The sequence below is a fragment of the Mus musculus genome, chromosome 6 (genome assembly GCF_000001635.26).
Source record: "Mus musculus strain C57BL/6J chromosome 6, GRCm38.p6 C57BL/6J".
In the NCBI taxonomy this organism is placed as follows: Eukaryota; Metazoa; Chordata; class Mammalia; order Rodentia; family Muridae; genus Mus; species Mus musculus.
The window spans coordinates 34380443-34400093 of NC_000072.6; the positions used below are offsets into that span (position 1 = coordinate 34380443).

Here is a 19651-nt window from a genome sequence, read left to right on the forward strand (position 1 = left end):
TTCTCTCTTGAACCCAGTCGAACAGGCGTGAAGGAAAACGCTACACAAACTTAGTTCAGAAACAATGGTAACTCAATCTCTGGGTGCAACAACTAGAATCCTATTCTTGTAAGCCTTATTAAATCTAAATCCTCCAGTGATGAATTGCCAGAATTTTCCATAAGCCAGGAGACACTAGTAGTGACATCTTGCCCTCTCGCTATCCCTGTCTTTATTAAAACTTTACTAAAACAGTCACCATGTTTCAGGCTGTCTATAGGAGAAATAAAACTGTAGGGAACAATTTCATAGTTCTTTATACCCATTTTAAACCTCAGGGTTGGGACCCTGAGGTCACTGTAGCTCATGGTCACTGTCTTAGTCAGGGTTTCTATTCCTGCACAAAACATTATGACCAAGAAGCAAGTTGGGGAGGAAAGGGTTTATTCGGTTTATACTTTCACATTGCTGTTCATCACCAAAGGAAGTCAGGACAGGAACTCACACAGGGCAGGAACTTGGAGGCAGGAGCTGATGCAGAGGCCATGGAGGGTGCTGCTTACTGGCTTCCTCCTTGGCTTGCTCAGCCTGCTTTCTTATAGAACCCAGGACCACCAGCCCAGGGATGAGACCACTCTTGATCACTAATTGAGAAAATGCCTTACAGCTGGATCTCATGGAGGCATTTCTTTACCTGAAGCTCCTTTCTCTGTGATAACTCCAGCTTGTGTCAAGTTAACACACAAAATCTAGCCAATACAGTCACATTCACTTTCTCTATGCTGGCTGAACCCCAACACAGGCATCTGCAGAAGATGCAGGGCTTCTTTGTGTGGATGTTTTTTTTAAAATCTAGAGGCTTGACTGTGTCTTGAATGTTTTAGTTGTTCATTGTAACTTTCCACAAGGTCATTAATACTCTAAGGATGATACGTATAAATTAGACAAAGGTAAATCTCTGAAGTGCCATCCATGAGGGTGCCTTTCAGGCCACTTGGTCTGGCCAACCAGTTCTGGCCTGGATGACTCTTGTGTGAGTCTCCTGTCTTAAAATACACAGCTCTTCTCTTCATCTCTCTCCAGAGCCTTTGTGTTGAGGCCTGCCCTCAAGCCCAGCATAGCTGCAGCCATTTTGTTCCATGCCTGTCAGCTATTTCATATTGTTGCTGTAATTTGCCTGCCAGTCTTTGGTACAGAAAAATAACTTGACTCAGAGCAAGGTCATGCTGATCACATATCCTGTTATGTTCTATATGTTCTGAGCTTTGTTAGTCTTAAGAAATTCCACAAAGCTTTACATAGGACCCATCAAATTAAAGGTCAATATGAAGTGTTATGTCTAAAATGGCTTGAATCAGAGCCAACCGCTAGGCAACACTTCCTGCACCTGTGTATGAGCTCATTGTGGTTTTAGCCTTTATAACCTGACAGAGAAAGATGTTCAGAGTTGTAACTCAGCCTCCAAACTCTGAACTACAGCCCCAATTGATCATTCTTAGGATATGTGTCCAATAAACCATCCCTGTCTGACTGAGATCGGTGTTCATGTGGTTTATGAGGCGAATCTTGGACTCCAACACTTTGTAATATATATATATGCAATGTATTCTGTAGACTCTCTCTCTCACACACACATACATCAGAAGTTCTACACATACCTTCTCAATCCTCTGTTCCTGGAACTTACTCCTGCACCCCAATCTGGCTCCCACACAAACTTCTGGAAGACAGGGACTGCATTCTAGCATTGAGTGCAGCAAGTGGCACGTGACAGACACGGAAAACAAGAGATAGGGCTTTGCTTATGATCTGAGCCCCTACTCACTAGATGCTCTGGGAAAGCTGAGAGGTGAGAAGCCAGAGAAAAGGCCAGAGAGGCAGAGAAGCATAAAGTAGCCCCTGTCATTGGGACCTACTTGTCATCCAGTATTATGTTGAAGTAACTTGCTTTCTGAAGCCAAACCTGACTTAATAGAATGTCCTAATGAAGTCTGGAAGGAATCCAGGGGCAGGGTTGAGAGGGAGTGGAGAGGAGCAAGTGGCAGCATGGTCAAGTCATTAAATCTGAAAGAAAAGCAAAGAAGAATGAAGAAACTTTTTTATTATTGAAAGAAAAGAGGCTGGAAAGATGGCTCAGTGGGTAAGAGCACTGACTGCTCTCCCAAAGGTCCTGAGTTCAAATCCCAGCAACCACCTGTAATGAGATCTGACACCCTCTTCTGGTATTTCTGAAGACAGCTACAGTGTACTTATGTATAATAATAAATAAATCTTTGGGCCAGAGCGAGCAGGGCTGACCAGAGAGAGCAGAATTGACCAGAGCAAGTAGAGGTCCCAAAAATTAAATTCCAAACAACTACATGAAGGCTCACAACCATCTGTACAGGTACAGTGTACTCACATACATAAAATAAATAAATAAATCTTTGAAAACAAAAAGAAAGAAAAGAAGGGAGGGGAGGAGGGAAGCAGGTGAGGGGGGAGGAGGAGGAGGAGGAGGAGGGGAGGGGGAAGTAGGAATGAGGGAAGAACAGGAGGGTGGGGAGCAAGGGGGAGGGGTGAGGAGGGAGGAGGAGAAGGAGAATTTTAGTAGTAAAAGATCATGTCGAAATGACTAATAGGTAATCTCTACTTCTAGACCAATTTACTCCCATGATCTTACAGCAATTGTGTGAACACAGATGAAATTACACACTCACACAGCCACGCCTGACACAGAGGCTACTATAACCGCACATAATGTTACTCTGTGTTTACTTTTGTGTTAAGGAAGTTGAGATTATGATTCTTTCTTCTTTGGTCCAGCCTCACATTACTGCTTTTCAAATTCATACATTAAAAAGAGTGACTGGCCCAACTTGGGATCCATCTCATGGGAGGGCGCTAAGGTCTGATACTATTGCTGATGCTGTGTTGTCCTTACAGACAGGAGCCTGTATGACTGTCCTCTGAGAGGCCCTACCAGCAGCTGACAGAGACAGAGGCGGATACACCCAACCGTTGGACTGAGGTCTGGGACCCCTATGGTTGAGTTAGGGGAAGGACTGAAGAAGCTGAAGGGAAGAGTGACCCCATAGGAAGACCAGCAGTCTCAGTTTATCCGGATTCCAGGGAGCTCCCAGAGACTGAGCCACCAACTAGGAGCATACACGGGTTGGTCGGAGGCCCCTGGCAAAAATACAGCAGAGGTCTGCTTGGTCTGGCCTCAGTTGGAGAAGATGTGCCTAATCCTTGAGAGGCTTGAAGCCCCAGGGGAGGGGGAGGTCTGCGGGGGCACCCTCTCGGAGGCAAGGGGGAGGAGGAATGGGATGAAAAATTTTGGGAGGGGGGACAAAAGGGGGGACGGGAATGTAAATAAATAATAAAAATTGAAAAAAAATTCTGCAAGGACATCCGTCAATTGATTTCCCACCGATATCTCTTGTTATCAATATTGTAGCTAGTGAAATAGTGGTTTCAGAAATAATTGATGTGGCTAGTCTGACAGTAGTGGGTTATCAGTACTAATCGATATCAGAATGATTGCTATATGCCTCCTTGTTTGCCTTGAATTTTTTTTCCCTAGCTGAAAACTTGTTGGACCCCTAGAGTATGTGCACTCTCGAAGCAATGACCTTCCTTAAATAAACTTATGCATTCATCTTTCACTGCCTGTTATTTTTGTCCACACACCTGTGCGGGCACTGCTGCGGGAGCCTTGCACTCTGCAGCAGGGAAACTTAGTATTCTGCAGTGTTTACTGCTGGTCAACCCTACGAAAAACCGAAATGCACTTCCTGTGCCAGTGCCCGCCCCCAGGCTGTGGCTGCTAGCCAGTAGGAAGAAGAGCCTGTCTCCTCAAGGACACGGAACCAGTTGCCAGACTCCTAATTTAGGCAAAGGCTCCCGTCTGTTCCCTTTGAACCGTTTCTGCAGCAACCATGGCCGCCTTCGTGACGCTCCTTACCGGAGCCAAGATGCCCATTGTGGGCCTGGGCACCTGGAAGGTGAGTGCGCAGTTTTTGGGCAGCTGCTTTTTTCAAGTGGGGACAGGTCTTGGCACGTCTTCCTCTTTGCATAGCATTTGCCTGCCGGGTGGGGGTTGGGGTCGGGTAAGGCTGGAACTCTACAGCCTTGACCCAAGTTGCTTTCAGTTTTTGTGCTGCTTCAGGCCTCAGAGCTGGCGTCTAACTTCCCTAACAAGTGTCGGGATCCCAGCTGTTCCTGGATTTTTACAAAGTACAGCAAACCATCATCTCCAGGCAGTTATTCTCGTCGCAAGCTTTTCCTCAGAATTACTTCACAGTTTACAAGTTTTGGCTGTGTATTTATTTCTGGTTGAATTATTTAGAACGAGAACGCTGAGCTCCAAATGACCCAGCTGCCCTTGCTACCCATGCTGAAGGACCCCATTACCTACTTCAGAGTAGTCTGGGAGCCTGTGAAAGCCCAGTCTCAGACCCCAGCCCAGGCACGTTCACTTTCCAAAGACCCCACTAGTTCCCACATGTTAAAGCCCGAGCAGGATCAGGGTGGCAGAGAGACTGAGCGAGAGTCAGCTCAGGTCCCACCCTGGCTGTGTTCAACTCACCTGGCAAGTTTCTCCGAGGCTCATCTCAATGCTTAGTGAAACGGTTTTGGACCAAGCCAGAAATTACACATCCATCAAAACAATAACTAATCACTTGCAGATCTCCAGGGAATCAACTCACATGGAAAACTTCACAGAGATGAACTTTCAGAATTTCAACAGCAGACGCAGACTGTAAAGGAGTTGGGCTCAGGATGAGTAGCCCGTGCTGCCAGCAGTGCGCGTGCAGGGGGGCGGGGCTTTCAGCCTGGACCTCAGTGCCTCTGAGTGGCTGGAAGCAATTCCTTGTCCCAGTGATGGCGCAGCTGTTGCTGTTTTATGATCTTTTAAAAATTAGATTTATTTTTTATTTAAATTTCAAATGTTATCCCCTTTCCTGGTCCCCCCTCCAGAATCCCCCTATCCCATCCCCCCTCCCCCTGCTTCTTCCCTCACCTACCCACCTACTCCCACCTCCCCACCCTCGAATTCCCCTACACTGGGGCATCAAGCTTTCACAGGACCAAGGGCTTCTCTTTCCATTGATGCCCGACAAGGCCATCCTCTGCTACATATGCGGCTGGAGCCATGAGTCTCTCCATGTGTACTCTTTGGTTGGTGGTTTAGTCCCTGGGAGGTCTAGGGTGTCTGGTTGGTTGATATTGTTGTTCTTCCTATGGGGTTGCAAACTCCTTCAGCTCCTTCACTCCTTTCTCGAACTCCTCCACTGGGGACCCTGTGCTCAGTCCAATGGTTGGCTGCAAGCATCCACCTCTGTATTTGTCAAGCTCTGGCAGAGCCTCCCAGGAAACAGCTATATAAGGCTCCTGTTAGGATCCACATTGGCATCCACAATAGTGTCTGGATTTGGTGTCTGTATGTGGGATGGATTCCTAGGTGGGGTAGTCTCTGGATGGCCTTTCCTTCAGTCTCTGCTCCACATTTTGCCTCCATATTTCCTCCTGTGAGTATTTTGTTCCCCTTTCTAGGAAGTACTGAAGCATCCATACTTTGGTCTTCCTTCTTCTTGAGCTTCATGTGGTCTGTGAATTGTATCTTGGGTATTCCAAGCTTTTGGGTTAATATCCACTTATCAGTGAGTGCATACCATGTGTGTTCTTTTGTGATCAGGTTACCTCATTCAGGATGATATTTTCTAGTTGTATCCATTTGCTTAAGAATTTCATGTAGTCATTGTTATAGCTGAGTAGTACTCCATTGTGTAAATGTACCACATTTTTGTATACATTCTCTGTTGAATGACATCTGGGTTCTTTCCAGCTTCTGGCTATTATAAATAAGGCTGCTATGAACATAGTGGAGCATGTGTCCTTGTTATATGTTGGAACATCTTCTGGCTATATGCCCCAAAGTGGTATAGCTGGGTCCTCAGGTAATACTATGTCCAATTTTCTGAGGAACCACCAGACTGATTTCCAGAGTGGTTGTACCAGCTTGCAATCCCACTAGTAATGGAGGAGTGTTCCTCTTTCTCCACATCCTCGCCAGCATCTGCTGTCACTTGAGTTTTTGATCTTAGCCATTCTGACTGGTGTGAGGTGGAATCTCAGGGTTGTTTTATTTGCATTTCTCTGATGACTAAGGATATTGAACATTTCTTTAGCTGCTTCTCAGCCATTCGAGTTTCCTCAGTTGAGAATTCTTTGTTTAGCTCTGTACCCCATTTTATAGGGTTATTTGATTCTCTGGAGTCTAACTTCTTGAGTTCTTTGTATATGTTGGATATTAGCCTTTTATTGGGTGTAGGATTGGTAAAGATCTTTTCCCAATCTGTTGGTTGTCATTTTGTCCTATTGACAGTGTCCTTTGCCTTACAGAAGCTTCCCAATTTTATGAGGTCCCGATATTTGACAGCTACATAAAGGATCTCTAGACTTTGTGAGAAATTTATTTATTTATTTATTTATTTATTTATTGTCTGAGATAGGCATATATAACTCTGACAGACATAGAACTTAGTAGGCAGCTGAAACTGCTCCTGACCTCATAACTCTACCTCCCAAATGCTTGCAATTACAAGCGTGAACTATGTCACCGAGAAGTTGAGCTTCCAGGCTGGCCCAAATTCTCTGTCCCCCTGTCTTTGCCTCCCTTGTGCTGTGATTCAGGTTTGCACTGGTATGCTTGGCTCTCAGTGAGTTTTGAGGTTTTGTTTTTGAGGCAGGGTCTCACTATGTAGCATGGCTAGTGTGTGAATTCTTGTGCAGAACAGGCTGCTCTCAAAATCACAGCCATCAACCTGCCTCCAGGATTAAAAGCATGTAAAGGTGGTAACCAGGCCTGACTTAACCTTTTTTTCATTTATTTGTTAGTACGTTTTTGTGTATGCAAACATGTTCATACAAGTGTTGAAGCGCCCTTTATGCCGTGGTGTGCATGTGGCCTTTGAAAGGATCATTTGCAAGAGTCAGTTCTCTCCCACGTGGTTCTAGGACTTGAACTCAGGCCCTAGATTTGGCAGCAAGCCATGTTCCATAAATGAAACCAACTGATTATATTATATGCTAACCACAAAAATTAATGAAATAAAATAATTTACTCTTTTCTTACAAAAAGTTTTCCAAAGTGTGTTTTCCCCCAACCCCAGTGTCCATTTGAAATAGATCCCAGATCCACGTGGACGCTGCTGGAGTAGGACTTAGAAGAATGGCTTCTAATCGTCTTTCCTATTGCCTTTCAGTCTCCCCCAGCTAAAGTCAGGGAAGCTGTGAAGGTGGCCATTGATGCTGGGTATCGCCACATTGATTGTGCCTATGTCTATCAGAATGAGAGCGAGGTGGGAGAAGCCATCCAAGAGAAGATCCAGGAGAAGGCTGTGAAGCGGGAGGACCTCTTCATCGTCAGCAAGGTACGATGGTCCACTTGGTAGACATGACTTCAAGGCAGGTGGAAGTGTCTGGGTGTGAGCAGCATCAAGCACTTCTATTAGCCTTTCCTGTTTGTTGTATTCTCTTAGCCTCTCTCTCCGTCATTATATCTCTGCATGAATATCCACACCAAGTTAGTACTCGCAAGAAAGTACTGTTGTGGGTCCCCCTGCCTCATTCTTCTCTTATAGTAGAGATGGCTCCATTGAACCTCCCTTCCTATTTTCTGTCAGTGGAATCTACCCTCTAAGTGGCAGTAAGGGATATATTTAAGATGTCCATCACTTACTGTTTATCACTGTGGTCTCAGTGACTCTGGCCCGGACATTCTCAGACACGTGTATTTTGGAAATGATGGGAACATTATTTATTGTCATGTAGATACCTCTTCTCGTTTCAATTCAGTAAAAAGTATGGATTATAAAGTGTTATTGCAAACCAGAGGTGTTGAGTCTAAGTTATTTGAGGAACTCTGGCTCTGCAATGAACACAGCATGCTAAAATGCTCTTGTTCCAGGACACTGTAACTGGTACAACAGATAGACCCCCTGTTGGAGTGGGCATGCCAGGTGGGCTTGGAGATCAGAGAGCAATGAAAGGGTTAACTGCCAGAGGCATCAGGACTCTTGAATCTTAAGGCTCAGACCCAGTTCCTGCCTCCTGAGAGCTAACAGCCAAGGAAGACTAACACAGGATTATCAGCTGTTAATCCACTTATCAAATGTGTTAACACCAAGAGCAGGAAGAACACACATGCATGACTTTTGACTTGCTGAGTGCTGGTGACCATCTGTGTTGCCATTGTTAGCTAACCTTATTATATATGAGCAGCTGCAAATCTCCAAGCAGGGGGAGTGACTGTAGTATGTGTGGCCTTCCTCTCCCTAGTTCTAATGCTCCCCTGTTACACCCTGCAGCTGTGGTCCACCTTCTTTGAGAAAAGCCTGGTGAAGAAAGCCTTCCAGAACACCCTCTCGGATCTGAAGCTTGACTACCTGGACCTGTATCTAATCCACTGGCCACAGGGATTTCAGGTTTGAGCTGCTCTTGGCTCTATCTGTACTGTCAAGCAGATGCCAAAGAACAGCAGCTGTGTTGGAACCAGGGTGGGGATGGGCTATATCTGGAGTTTTGTGCACAACAGAAAGCCGACGACCTATAAAACAATCTAGGGCCACATGTGTGGAGCATCACGTGCTTATGTTTCCTTACAGTTGGTTTGAGAAAAACTGATTCTGGCCAGCTCAGACAACCTACCAACTGGCTTGTCAACTTCTTATTCATTCCCTGGACAGAGGGGATAGGAATCTCTTGGGACAATCTTGCATAACACACCTCAAAAGATCAGCTCTCCTGTCAATGATAGCACCACCTCACTGGTGGGTAGCAACTAGGAGCAAACCCCCAAATGTTGGCAGATATTCATTACAGTCTGAAGAACTTAAAGCTCAATACCCGGGGCCCGCTCCTGCCTGCTCCTCAGAGTTGAAAGGGGTTAGTCAGGGTCCGCAGAGATGACTGTGCAGTTGAGATCACTGACTCTCTTCTAGAGGATTCTGTTTGACTCCTAGTACCCGCATGGAGGTTTATAACCATCTGTAATTCCAGTTCCAAAGGATCCAACACCGTCTTCTTGACCTCCACAGTAACTAGACAAGCATGCGGTATATGCAGGCAAAACACCCATTCAAATTTAAAAAAAAAAAAAAAAAGAAAGAAAAAAGAAAAGAAATTGAAGGGATGTGACTTTTCTGCTGCCAAAGTGGATCAGTTTTGGTGATGATAACATACTCCAAACCTCAGCTAGAAGCTGGACAGGATCTTCTGCTAGCCATGACCTTTTGATGGAGTCTTGGAATCTTTGTCTAATAGCCTTGAACCCAAAATGTCCCACAAGTTTCTATGGGTTTGGGTGTGTTGGGTTAATTTTCATGGTAACAATAATGGCTTTTTACAACATATTAAGGATAGTTGGTGAAGCAGTGCCCATCATTGTCAGACACATAGGGTTATAGCCCACAGTGGATTGATATATACATTTTGTTGAAGTTTGCTATCTAAATTGTGTTCCCCAGAGTGTGACAAATGGAGATGTGGTGTTTCTTTTTGGTATGCCATAACTTGCCCTCTAACCTTGCTCCACAGAACCAGGTATCCAGGTTAGATCCTAATGAGCCTTTTGTTTTGCATTTACAGTCTGGAAATGTCTTTTTACCCACAGATGATAAAGGCAGTATTCTCAGCAGTAAATATACGTTCTTGGATGCTTGGGAGGTAAGTTTCAGCTTCTCCAAGTGTGCTCAGAAAAAAAAAAAAATTCTGGCAGGCCTCCTGAGACTCCACCTCAGTGCACTGTGTTATTACTACTATTTATAAGTTTTCTCTCTCTTTTCTAAACATCCATTTATCCATTTGGGGGAGAGTGGCACCTGTGGAGGTCAGAGAACACTTCAACTATGTGGGTTTTTAGGAACTAGGTCATCAATCTTGGCCTCGAGCACTGAGGCTGTTGGTTCATCGACAGGAATGTGAGCACTTGAATTGGACTGCGAGAATCTCAAGAAGGGAGCACATTGTATATATTTATATTCTAGAAACTACTGGACAGGAACTTATAATGAATGAATTATAAGTTCATTTTCAATTTTTAGCTGCTACTATAGGATTGGATAATTTTGGAAAGTTCAGAACAAGATCACTGTGGGTAATAAGAAAAAAAAAAAAGCCAAAACCTTGGGTTGATTTCATTTTGGCTAATTCCATGTAGTTAATAGGATAGATTTCAGCCCAACTGAAGCTCTAGGCTAGGTGTTCCTACTAGGGTCCATGTATCTTCAAGGTCTTCCTCAAAGCACACCAAACTGTGTTTGGTAGGGAAGAGAGGAATTACAACTCAGGTGCTTACTCAGATAGGCCTGGGTGTAGGCTGACAATCACAGTAATCACAGTTATGTTGGGAGCAGAGGCAGGAAGTTGTTGGCACACACACACACACACACACACACTCTATTGTATTGAGTTCTTATACCTCCCTTGTAACCCTTAATATATGATCTCTCCCCAGCCCCCCAACACTAGGTAGGAGGGAAAGAATGTTATAGGGGAAAGGGGGGTGTACGTTTATGCTGATAAGGGGCGTTGGGTTTCTTGGTTCAAGTCCAATCTTCATCAGGTCAGAATATCTCCAACTTCTTTTTGTCTCCTTGCTCATGACCACTCAACAAACTGCAACAACAGGAAGCAGGAGCAACAGTGGGGAGCAGCAGCCATGTCCACTGCCCCCCTGGGGACTCTCTCATTTATACCTACTCCAGAGTCCCCAAAATTAAACTCTCTGTAGGTGGCAAAATCACACCCCTACTAGTGCATGAAGCAAATCATAATCACCTTTTGTGAAGCAGCCTCTTATCCCACTCCTGGGATTCACGGAACATAACTGGATTTTTAAAGAAAGCAAAACTCTCACTACAGGAAGTTCACAGTTCAAAGTCCACCTTGGCTGCAGAATAAGGTCAAAACCGATCTGTTTGACTTAGAGAGACCCTGTCTCAATATCGACAAAGGAAATTTAGAAGGTCTGCGGAATCATTCAGCTATGAAGTGCTTGTCTAGCTCATGAGGAACCCTACATTTAATCTGCGATACCACAAAATAGAACTCAAAAAGAGAGCCAATAGGAGTGATTCTTGGCACGGGGACTATTTCCTGGATAACCAGGTCTGGGTGAGTTGAGAACAGAAAGTACACAAAATCCGCCTTCTCCTTTCTTATTACATCTGAGCTGGGGAAGAGTAGGAGGGCTGGAAGCAGCCATGAGGCCACCTCAGTCTAGATCAACATTCTCCTTTAGTGCTTCACTTAACCTGCCACACAGGACCAAGGACTAAGCATACCAGCATCCCTGCATCTTCTTATAGACATCTAAATCATCAATTCTCAACCTGTAAGTTGAGACTCCTTGGTGGGTGAGTATCACATATCAGATATCTTGCATCAGATAAGTACAATTAATAACAGGAGAAAAATTACAATTAAGAAGTAGCAACAAAAATACTTTTATGGTTGGGTGTCATCAAAACACGAGGAAGGGTACCAAAGGGTTGCAGCATTAGGAAGGTTGAAAACCACTGATCTAAACAATGGTCCTCCCTGTGACAGGCCATGGAGGAACTGGTGGACCAGGGGCTGGTGAAAGCTCTGGGTGTCTCCAACTTCAACCACTTCCAGATTGAAAGGCTCCTGAACAAGCCTGGACTGAAACATAAGCCAGTGACCAACCAGGTAAGTTCTGTTTGGTGTGGGTCCTGCTCTGTGCCTGCTTCAACACCAGGAGTTCAATACTGTCTGCAGATCTCATCTCTTAGGTCTGTGTTCAAGATGCTTAGGGAGGTGGGATTCCTGGGTCTGGTTTGTAGTATATCTATCAATGAGTTACATTTAGTCTTTTCATCTTTTCTTGTGTGGAAAGGTCCTCTGAGCCACTCAGAAAGCAGGCCTACTTCCTAGTGATGGAGATGTTTTCTCTTGCAGGTCGAGTGTCACCCTTACCTCACCCAGGAAAAACTGATCCAGTACTGTCACTCCAAGGGCATCACCATCACAGCCTACAGTCCCCTGGGCTCCCCAGACAGGCCTAGGTGAGGCTTCAGAGTACTGGCTATTTCTTTTATCACTCTTAAAACTGGCATTTCATAGTTTGTTAATATTTGTATGTACTTTCCAAGGCACAAGAAAGAATGTGTCTATCTCTGGCAATGTGTTGGGTCACCCAAAAGAGAATGCAGCTGTAATAATGTTTGTAAAACCAAACAGTGGTCGTGGATAATACTCAGAGAACATGACATTTCCATTCTGCAGTGCTGGGTCACACTTTCCAGACTCTAAAGCTCCTGGTCCTGTAGATGGACTTGGGATAGACACAAAGCTTTGCATTTTTCTGCTTGCCTCAGGGATGGAGGAGACTGTGGTGCTTAGCCTTGATGATGTCCTGGCAGGGATGCTCACAAGCACGTAGTAGCCATGGTGATTTTCACTCCAGCCTTCTTTCTGACCCTAGTGCCAAACCAGAGGACCCCCTATTACTGGAGATTCCCAAGATCAAAGAGATTGCTGCAAAGCACAAGAGGACTGCAGCACAGGTAAAATTGAGTGTTTCTCCCTTTTCTCTTTTTATCTAGCAATGTATTCTTGTAATTATGTGTTGTTTTTAAACAAAATCTCAATCATTTGATTTCCCAATGAAGACTCAGGAGCCAGGTGCTGGGATAAAATAAAAGCCTGCTAGCTTAGAGAACCAGAGGAAGCATCCAGTTGATCTTTCTTCTCAGCTGATGCACCAAAAGTCAGTTCTCTGCACATCTTAAAAACCCCTCAAATTGAATGTCCCTCCTCTCTACTTCCCATATGTCTGTCTATCTATCCTTCTGACTTCCTCTTACTCTCTATGGTATTTTTTTTCCCTATGTTCACCCTGTCAACTGCTTCTTGTTTTTTTTTTTTTTTTAAAGATTTATTTATTACATGTAAATACACTGTGGCTGTCTTCAGACACACTAGAAGAGGGCGTCAGATCTTGTTACGGGTGGTTGTGAGTCACCATATGGTTTGCTGGGATTTGAACTCATGGCCTTCAGAAGAGCAGTTGGTGCTTTTACCCGTTGAGCCATCTCACCAGCCCTGTCAACTGCTTCTTTGCTTCACCTCTTGACCTATGGTTGACCTCATTTAATCCTGTTTACAATAAACAGAAAGTTCTTGGATTAAAGGTGTATGTTAGGATCGAGCCATACCACAAATAGAAATACATTTTTTTGCCTTAGTAAATAACACAATCTCAGGGTTTACAGTGTGACCAAATACCCTGCAACAGTCTTGTGTTTTATTTGTATTGCCTTCTTTTAATCTGATGGAGGGAAAGAATTAAGAAATCTAAGTCTGTTGGACTCCCAAGCAAATACAGCTGGCATCAGAGAAATACTCTGTGTCCATCAGTTACCTGACAATGACCACAGGCTACCCTCCTCCTTCCTATCTAGGGAAACTGCCCTGTTGCTCCCAGGATCCGGGGAGATAAGTTGAAGACTCTCAAGCGTCTCTAATAATAAGGCACAGAGAAATATAGATATATTTCATTGTTCATTTCACTAGGAGGAGTTCTATGTAGGTAAATGAGTACCTGCTCTCCCCTCTTTGTGCACAGGTTCTGATTCGGTTCCATATAGAGAGGAACGTGGTGGTGATCCCCAAGTCTGTGACACCTTCTCGAATACAGGAGAACATTCAGGTAAGACCCAGGCTGTTCATCTGCTATTCCTCAGCTGAGTAGGATAGAGAAGATCCTGTCCTTATGCTTTAATCCAGTCTTATCATTGCCAGAGTGTTTTCCTTTCTTCCAACTACCTTACCAACTCTTAGGCTCTGCAGCTGGCCTCAATAGAGATACAGTGGTCACTTGTGGGTCAAGGATGGGTTGTAGGCAGGCGCTAGCAACAGCCTGTCAGGTAGAGCACAAGTGTGCTTTATCTAAGTGGAAAGATTTCTGCCTACTCTTCAGCTCTTAGACCACAGGCCACACACTGTCCTAGTCAAGTGTGGGCTATCTTGGTCTACTCACCCACCTTTATGGAGAAGGGAATAGAATGGATTGAAAGAACTTGTCTCTGACAGGCCCCTCAGGGATTTCAGTCATTGCACACACTTGCATATCTACAAACCCTGCTTGTGTAACATCAATCCTTCTTAAATAACCCACTCATAATTTACAGAATAAATTGGATGCAATGTATACCTACTGGGAGAATCACCTAGAACCTCAGATCCCTCCAGCACTTTTCTTGCTAAGGGTGGTTTTGGAACTCTGTCTTTCTAGGTCTTCGACTTCCAGTTAAGTGAGGAGGACATGGCCGCCATTCTCAGCTTCAACAGGAACTGGAGGGCCTGTGGCCTGTTTGCGTAAGTGGTACCAGGTTAAGTGGGAGGTTGGTTAGGCCTTTCCCTAAGGGATGGATTTTGTCTTCAAATAATATTTTCTGGCAGCTATGAAAAGTTAAAAATAGTTTGAGTCCTGGGGAATCACTAAGAGCAGAGACATTGTCATTTGATGCTCAGTTTCTGAATCTTACACACGGAGTGAGGATTTTAAAGAAAGAAGCTGTCACTGCTGTGTGGGAGTCAAGTTCTCCTTCCCTCACTCATTCACCCAGTGACTTCCTACAATGTGCTATGGCCAGGAATAGTTGACATGTTTGGGACATCACACTACTAGCTTCCTGTTCCCAAGCTCATATTTTACAGAGGGAAACTGAAGTAACTCTGATGTGCATGTTGGAGAGTGACAGATACTATAGAGTAAAATAAATAGGGCAAAAGGTATAGGGAGTATTGAGCCCTGTATAATAGATACTTTAATATAAGACTGTCCAGGGGAAGCTATGCTGACCAAGTCGCAGATGAAGGAAGTGAAGGATGGACCATGTGCATATTTAGGAAAACAGCATCTGTGGCAATGAGAGCAAGTGTGAATGGCCCACTGTGAGAGGTTTAGCACTTGAGCAAGAAAGCCAACAGTGGTGGGGCAGAGTGAGTGAGGGTATTGTAGGCAGAAGGCAAGCCAGGGACCATGCTAGGCCAAGGACGCACAGCGAGTGGCATGTACCAAGAGAACAACACTGTCTATAGAAACTGAGAAGCCAGGAGAGGGTTTTGAGCAGAGCAACAGGGAAGTAGTATAATAATCCAAGGAGGATGGCAGTCAGTGGGCTTGGGTCACAGTGGCAGAGGTGAGGAAGGTCAGATTCAGGATAAATAGAAAACAGCTATTTGAGTTTGCCAAATTTTTCTTTCTTTTCTTCTTTTCCTTTCCTTTCCTTTCCTTTCCTTTCCTTTCCTTTCCTTTCCTTTCCTTTCCTTTCCTTTCCTTTCCTTTCCTTTCCTTTCCTTTCCTTTCCTTTCCTTTCTTTCCTCTTCTCTTCTCTTCTCTTCTCTTCTCTTCTCTTCTCTTCTCTTCTCTTCTTTTCTTCCTTTCTTTGTTTAAATATGGTTTTGCTTGCCTTTTTTCTTTTTGGTTCTCGTTAGAGAAACTTCTTCCCATAGGAGAAGTCAGGAACCTGCTTGGGATGTGTTTATAATGCTTATTTGGCAGGCAGTAGGATTGCCACATGGAGTGCAATACGTGAGTGAGGTCACAGACTGAAGGACTCAGACGTAAAACTAGCTGGCTTGTACCTGAAACTCTACCACTTACTCATTAGTGATGGGGCCTTGGGTAATTCGGATGATGTCACCAAGCTGCTTTATCTACAAAGAGATGACAGTATGAATCACAGCTAACCTTCAGTGACTGCTCATTTAGCATGCAGCAGACACTTTAAGTGCTTTGCTTACATTAGTATCGTATTTACTACTCATAGCCAGTCTGTCAATCTCAATAGTATTTCCCACTTCACAGCAATGTGAGAATAAACTGGGAAAATGGTTCTGAGACCCTCAGCTGTGGGTTGGCTTGCTTCTGATCCTCATGATGACAATTTACTAGTGACAGTGCCACTGATCGCTTGTGGGCCCTCCTTCAAATACTTGACTCATACTTTAGGGAGAGGATCATGGTCTATGCACCACCATCTAATTTTCTCGTGGTTTTATGGGAGAAGAGGCTGAGAAAGCACAAACACGCTGAATAGACCACCTAAGAGTGCATCTTAGATCATACCCATTGCTTCCGTGAAACAATTTCTTCTCCATGCTTGTTGCTGCAGAGCAAGTCATAACGAGGACTTCCCTTTCCATGCGGAATACTGAAGCCAAGTACCAGATGCGCTTGCCTGGAGGACACTCTTCACTGATATGCAACCCGCTCCTACTGACTCCTATTTTTGCCAAGCCTATTGGATATCATACCAAACCAGCCTCAACAGTGCAATTCTGCATTTAAATTCTCATGTTCAACTAGAAGCAGACTGTCACAGGAAGATGCATCTCAGCAAAGGGCAATGTTTGTCACTAATTTGACCTGGCCGGATGTTTGTCAGAAACCAGGAACACTAATAACACTGAAGATTAAAAAGATAAAATAATAAAAATAGCAATAATCGTAGACATTTTCAACTGTCAGAATACTTTTCAAATGATGAACTTATTGGATTCAACTCTCATTATTCATATTTTACCATGAGAAAACGGAGGCACGAGGGAGCCAAGAACTTGCTGAAGCTCCCAGGTAGTCAGTGGCTAAAGCAAGTTTCAAAGGAAGGTGCTCTCAAGAGATTTCAGGGCAGTTTGATCCTCCTCCTCCCCCTGAGCCTCCTCCTCCCCCTGAGCCTCCTCCTCCTCCTTCCCCTGAGCCTCCTCCTCCCTCTGAGCCACCTCCTCCTCCTTGTCCTCCTCCTCCCCTCCTCTTCCTCTTCCTCCTTTTCTTCCTCCTCCTCTATCTGAGCCTCCTCCTTGCCAGGCCCTCCTCTTTCTCCTGACTCCTCCATCTTGCCTTTAATATGCCATCATGCCAAAGTGTCAAAGCTGTTGGTTTAATAGCCCTTAAAATTCACAAAATGCCTATTCCTATGCTATGAGAGAAGTAGGGCAGAAAATGTGGAAGTCTGGACATGAAAACATTTACTGTTGCCATAAATCTGGGACATGCCTTTTTTTTTTTTTCCTATAGAAAACTACTTTTAGGGTTGGGGAGATGGCTCAGCGGTTAAGAGCACTGACTGCTCTTCCGAAGGTCCTGAGTTCAATTCCCAGCAACCACATGGTGGTTCACAACCATCCGTAATGAGATCTGACGCCCTCTTCTGGTGCATCTGAAGAGAACTACCGTGTACTTATGAATAATAATAATAAATAATAATAATAAAAGAAAGACAAAACACACACAAATCACAGTTAAAAATTTTTTAATTAATTTTTTGTTTCACTTTTCAAAACAGGGTTTCTTTGTGTAGTCCTGGCTGTCCTGGAACTCACTTTGTAGATCAGGTTGGCCTCAAACTCAGAGATCGGCCTGCCTCTGCCTCCTGAGTTCTGGAATCAAAGGTGTGAGCTATCACACCAGGCCTCAATTATTTATTTATTTATTAATTATTATTATTATTATTATTATTATTTTTGTTTTTTTTTTTTTTTTTGTTTTTTGAGACAAGGTTTCTCTGTATAGCCCTGGTTGTCCTGGAACTCACTTTGTAGACCAGGCTGGCCTCGAACTCAGAAATCTGCCTGCCTCTGCCTCCCGAGTGCTGGGATTAAAGGCGTACACCACCACCACCCGGCTCTCAAATGTTTTTTTAAAAAGAAATTTATTCAGGAACTAAGTGGACGACTGCTCTATAGAACTCCATGCCTGTTTTCCATAATCAATGTTCACTGACGATCACTGTGTCACCCCATTCTCTGCTGCCCACAGGCCTAGTTATGTTCATATAAATATCCTGCTTCTCTCTTCTCCAGGCACATGGTGCTCGGGCATGTGTGCACACTTGCAGTCCAGGCTTCCTAGTCAGATGGCTCCCTCTGCAGTTGCTCAGTGGGGGCTTCTGATAGGAGGTCGAAGTTCTACAGAAAGAGAAAGGCAGGTGGTGCATCTATCTTCTCTAGTGGTGTTTCAGCAGCAGTGACGTTTTCTGAGTAACTCCAGCTCTTCCTTCGTGCCTGCACATAGATTCCAATCCTTCCGGTTGACACCACTTCTGGGGTAGGACATCCCTCTTCCTCCTGTATCCTCTCATACCTAGGACTGGCCGTCTCTTCCTGCTGCTGCCAACCTTGGAAATGACCTCATACCCTCCTGATTGATATCCCAGCGCTTCCATCAAGGTTTCAGACGGGTGGTGCACCCTAGGGAAGCTCTGAGGTTTCTTTCACTGACCTTTTCTGACTTGTGGTAGTCACCAATACCCCCAAGGCTCTTTGCTATGTAGCTGCTCTTCTTTGTGTCTCCATCTGCCTTCCCATGACATTCTGATGCCAGTCATTGGATTTATGAGCCATCCTCACTATTCTTCTCTCCCACCAAGACAAGAGCTGCAATGTCTTAGAGGGAAGTGGGTTTGTGAGAATAAAACTAACCTCAAGGCTAGCCCCTTCTCTAAGAGCCTCTTTTCCACTGGGCGGTGGTGGCACACACCTTTAATCCTAGCACTTGGCAGTCAGAGCAGCAAGATCCAGACTGATAATCTCCCTCTCCCCCTCCCCCCTCTCTCACATATACACACACACTTTCTCCCTTCCTCCTTCTGCTGCTTCCTCCTCTTCTTTCTTCCTTTCTGTCTCTCTCTGTTTCTCTCTCTCCACTCTCACTAGCACAAATGCGCGAGCATGCACGCGCGCGCACACACACACACACACACACACACACACATCACTCACATGATTTTCAGAACGCATTACCAATCAAGTGTCCTCTCATAGGTTCAGAGACAGAAGGAGAGACCTGTAAGTTGGAAGTCACGACCCCACTAAAGGCTTAATACTTCTGCATCTTCCAGAGTAAGTTCCCTTCTGTGGACTTGCTGTGACTCAGAGCTCGGCTCTTTCTGACCCTGCACCCACTACTCTTTGACCAATTGCAGCAGTTCCTAAAGGCCTCAGGTCCCTTCAGTGACCATTTCCCCTTTCTTTTTCTCTTTTCCCTTCCCTTCCCTTCCCTTCCCTTCCCTTCCCTTCCCTTCCTTTTTTTTTTTTTTTAATTTCATTCAATATATTCTGGTCCTGGTTTCTCCTCCTGTTGGCTCTCTGCTGGCAGGTCCAGGCAAGAGGAGAGAACCCGGTCCAGCCGAGTTTCTCCGAGACTGAATGGGATGGTGAGTGTCGACAGCCCAAAACGAACACACCCGGGCCCAGAGTCTTGTCAAAGCAGGAAATCACTTTATTAAATTAGGCACTTGCTTATATAGAGAAGGCAAGGAGGTGGGGGTAGGGGAATGAGGTGGTGTGGGGTGATCTCATGGAGCCTATAAGAACTTGACAGCGATAGTAGTGGGTCTTTAGGTTGTGCTGAGTCATTCTCAAGCAGAGGAGATTGACAGGTCTCGAAAATTGAGCCAGGCTCAGGTTTGTCCTCAAGGCCCAAACTAAAGCCAAATAAGGCCCAACACCTTCCCTCAATTCCTCCCAGATCCTCCTCGCCTCCCCACAGACCCAATACTATACATCCTTTCTTTCTCTTTGTCTTTAGACAGCAAACAAGCAAAGCAAAACAAAACCCCAACTAAACAAAAACCCAAACCAAACCAGGAGACACGCA

General features: G+C 44.7%; 1 protein-coding gene across 2 annotated transcripts; it reads left to right on the forward strand.

Annotated features, from left to right (window-relative positions):
• Akr1b10 (aldo-keto reductase family 1, member B10 (aldose reductase)) lies at nucleotides 3805–16507 on the forward strand. 2 transcript variants are annotated; one of them, NR_149754.1, is made up of 10 exons: nucleotides 3805–3965; nucleotides 7230–7397; nucleotides 8334–8450; nucleotides 9638–9690; nucleotides 11575–11697; nucleotides 11947–12053; nucleotides 12473–12554; nucleotides 13616–13699; nucleotides 14285–14367; nucleotides 16170–16507. NR_149754.1 is itself a non-coding variant. In NM_172398.3 (10 exons), the coding sequence occupies exons 1-10, from the start codon at nucleotides 3900–3902 to the stop codon at nucleotides 16210–16212; spliced, it is 951 nt and encodes a 316-aa protein (NP_765986.3). In that variant the 5' UTR covers nucleotides 3805–3899; the 3' UTR covers nucleotides 16213–16507. The 2 variants fall into 2 exon arrangements, 1 of the variants encoding a protein (NP_765986.3); NM_172398.3 differs by having other exon boundaries at nucleotides 9613–9690.
• The last annotated feature ends 3144 nt before the right edge of the window (nucleotides 16508–19651 follow it).

Excerpts from the sequence above, each read along its gene's own strand:
- Akr1b10 (NM_172398.3), top strand. The coding sequence starts at position 3,900 with ATGGCCGCCTTCGTGACGCTCCTTACCGGAGCCAAGATGCCCATTGTG. Across the intron at positions 11,698-11,946 it reads ATAAGCCAGTGACCAACCAG|GTCGAGTGTCACCCTTACCT; the intron begins GTAAGTTCTGTT and ends TTTCTCTTGCAG. Across the intron at positions 12,054-12,472 it reads GGCTCCCCAGACAGGCCTAG|TGCCAAACCAGAGGACCCCC; the intron begins GTGAGGCTTCAG and ends TTCTGACCCTAG.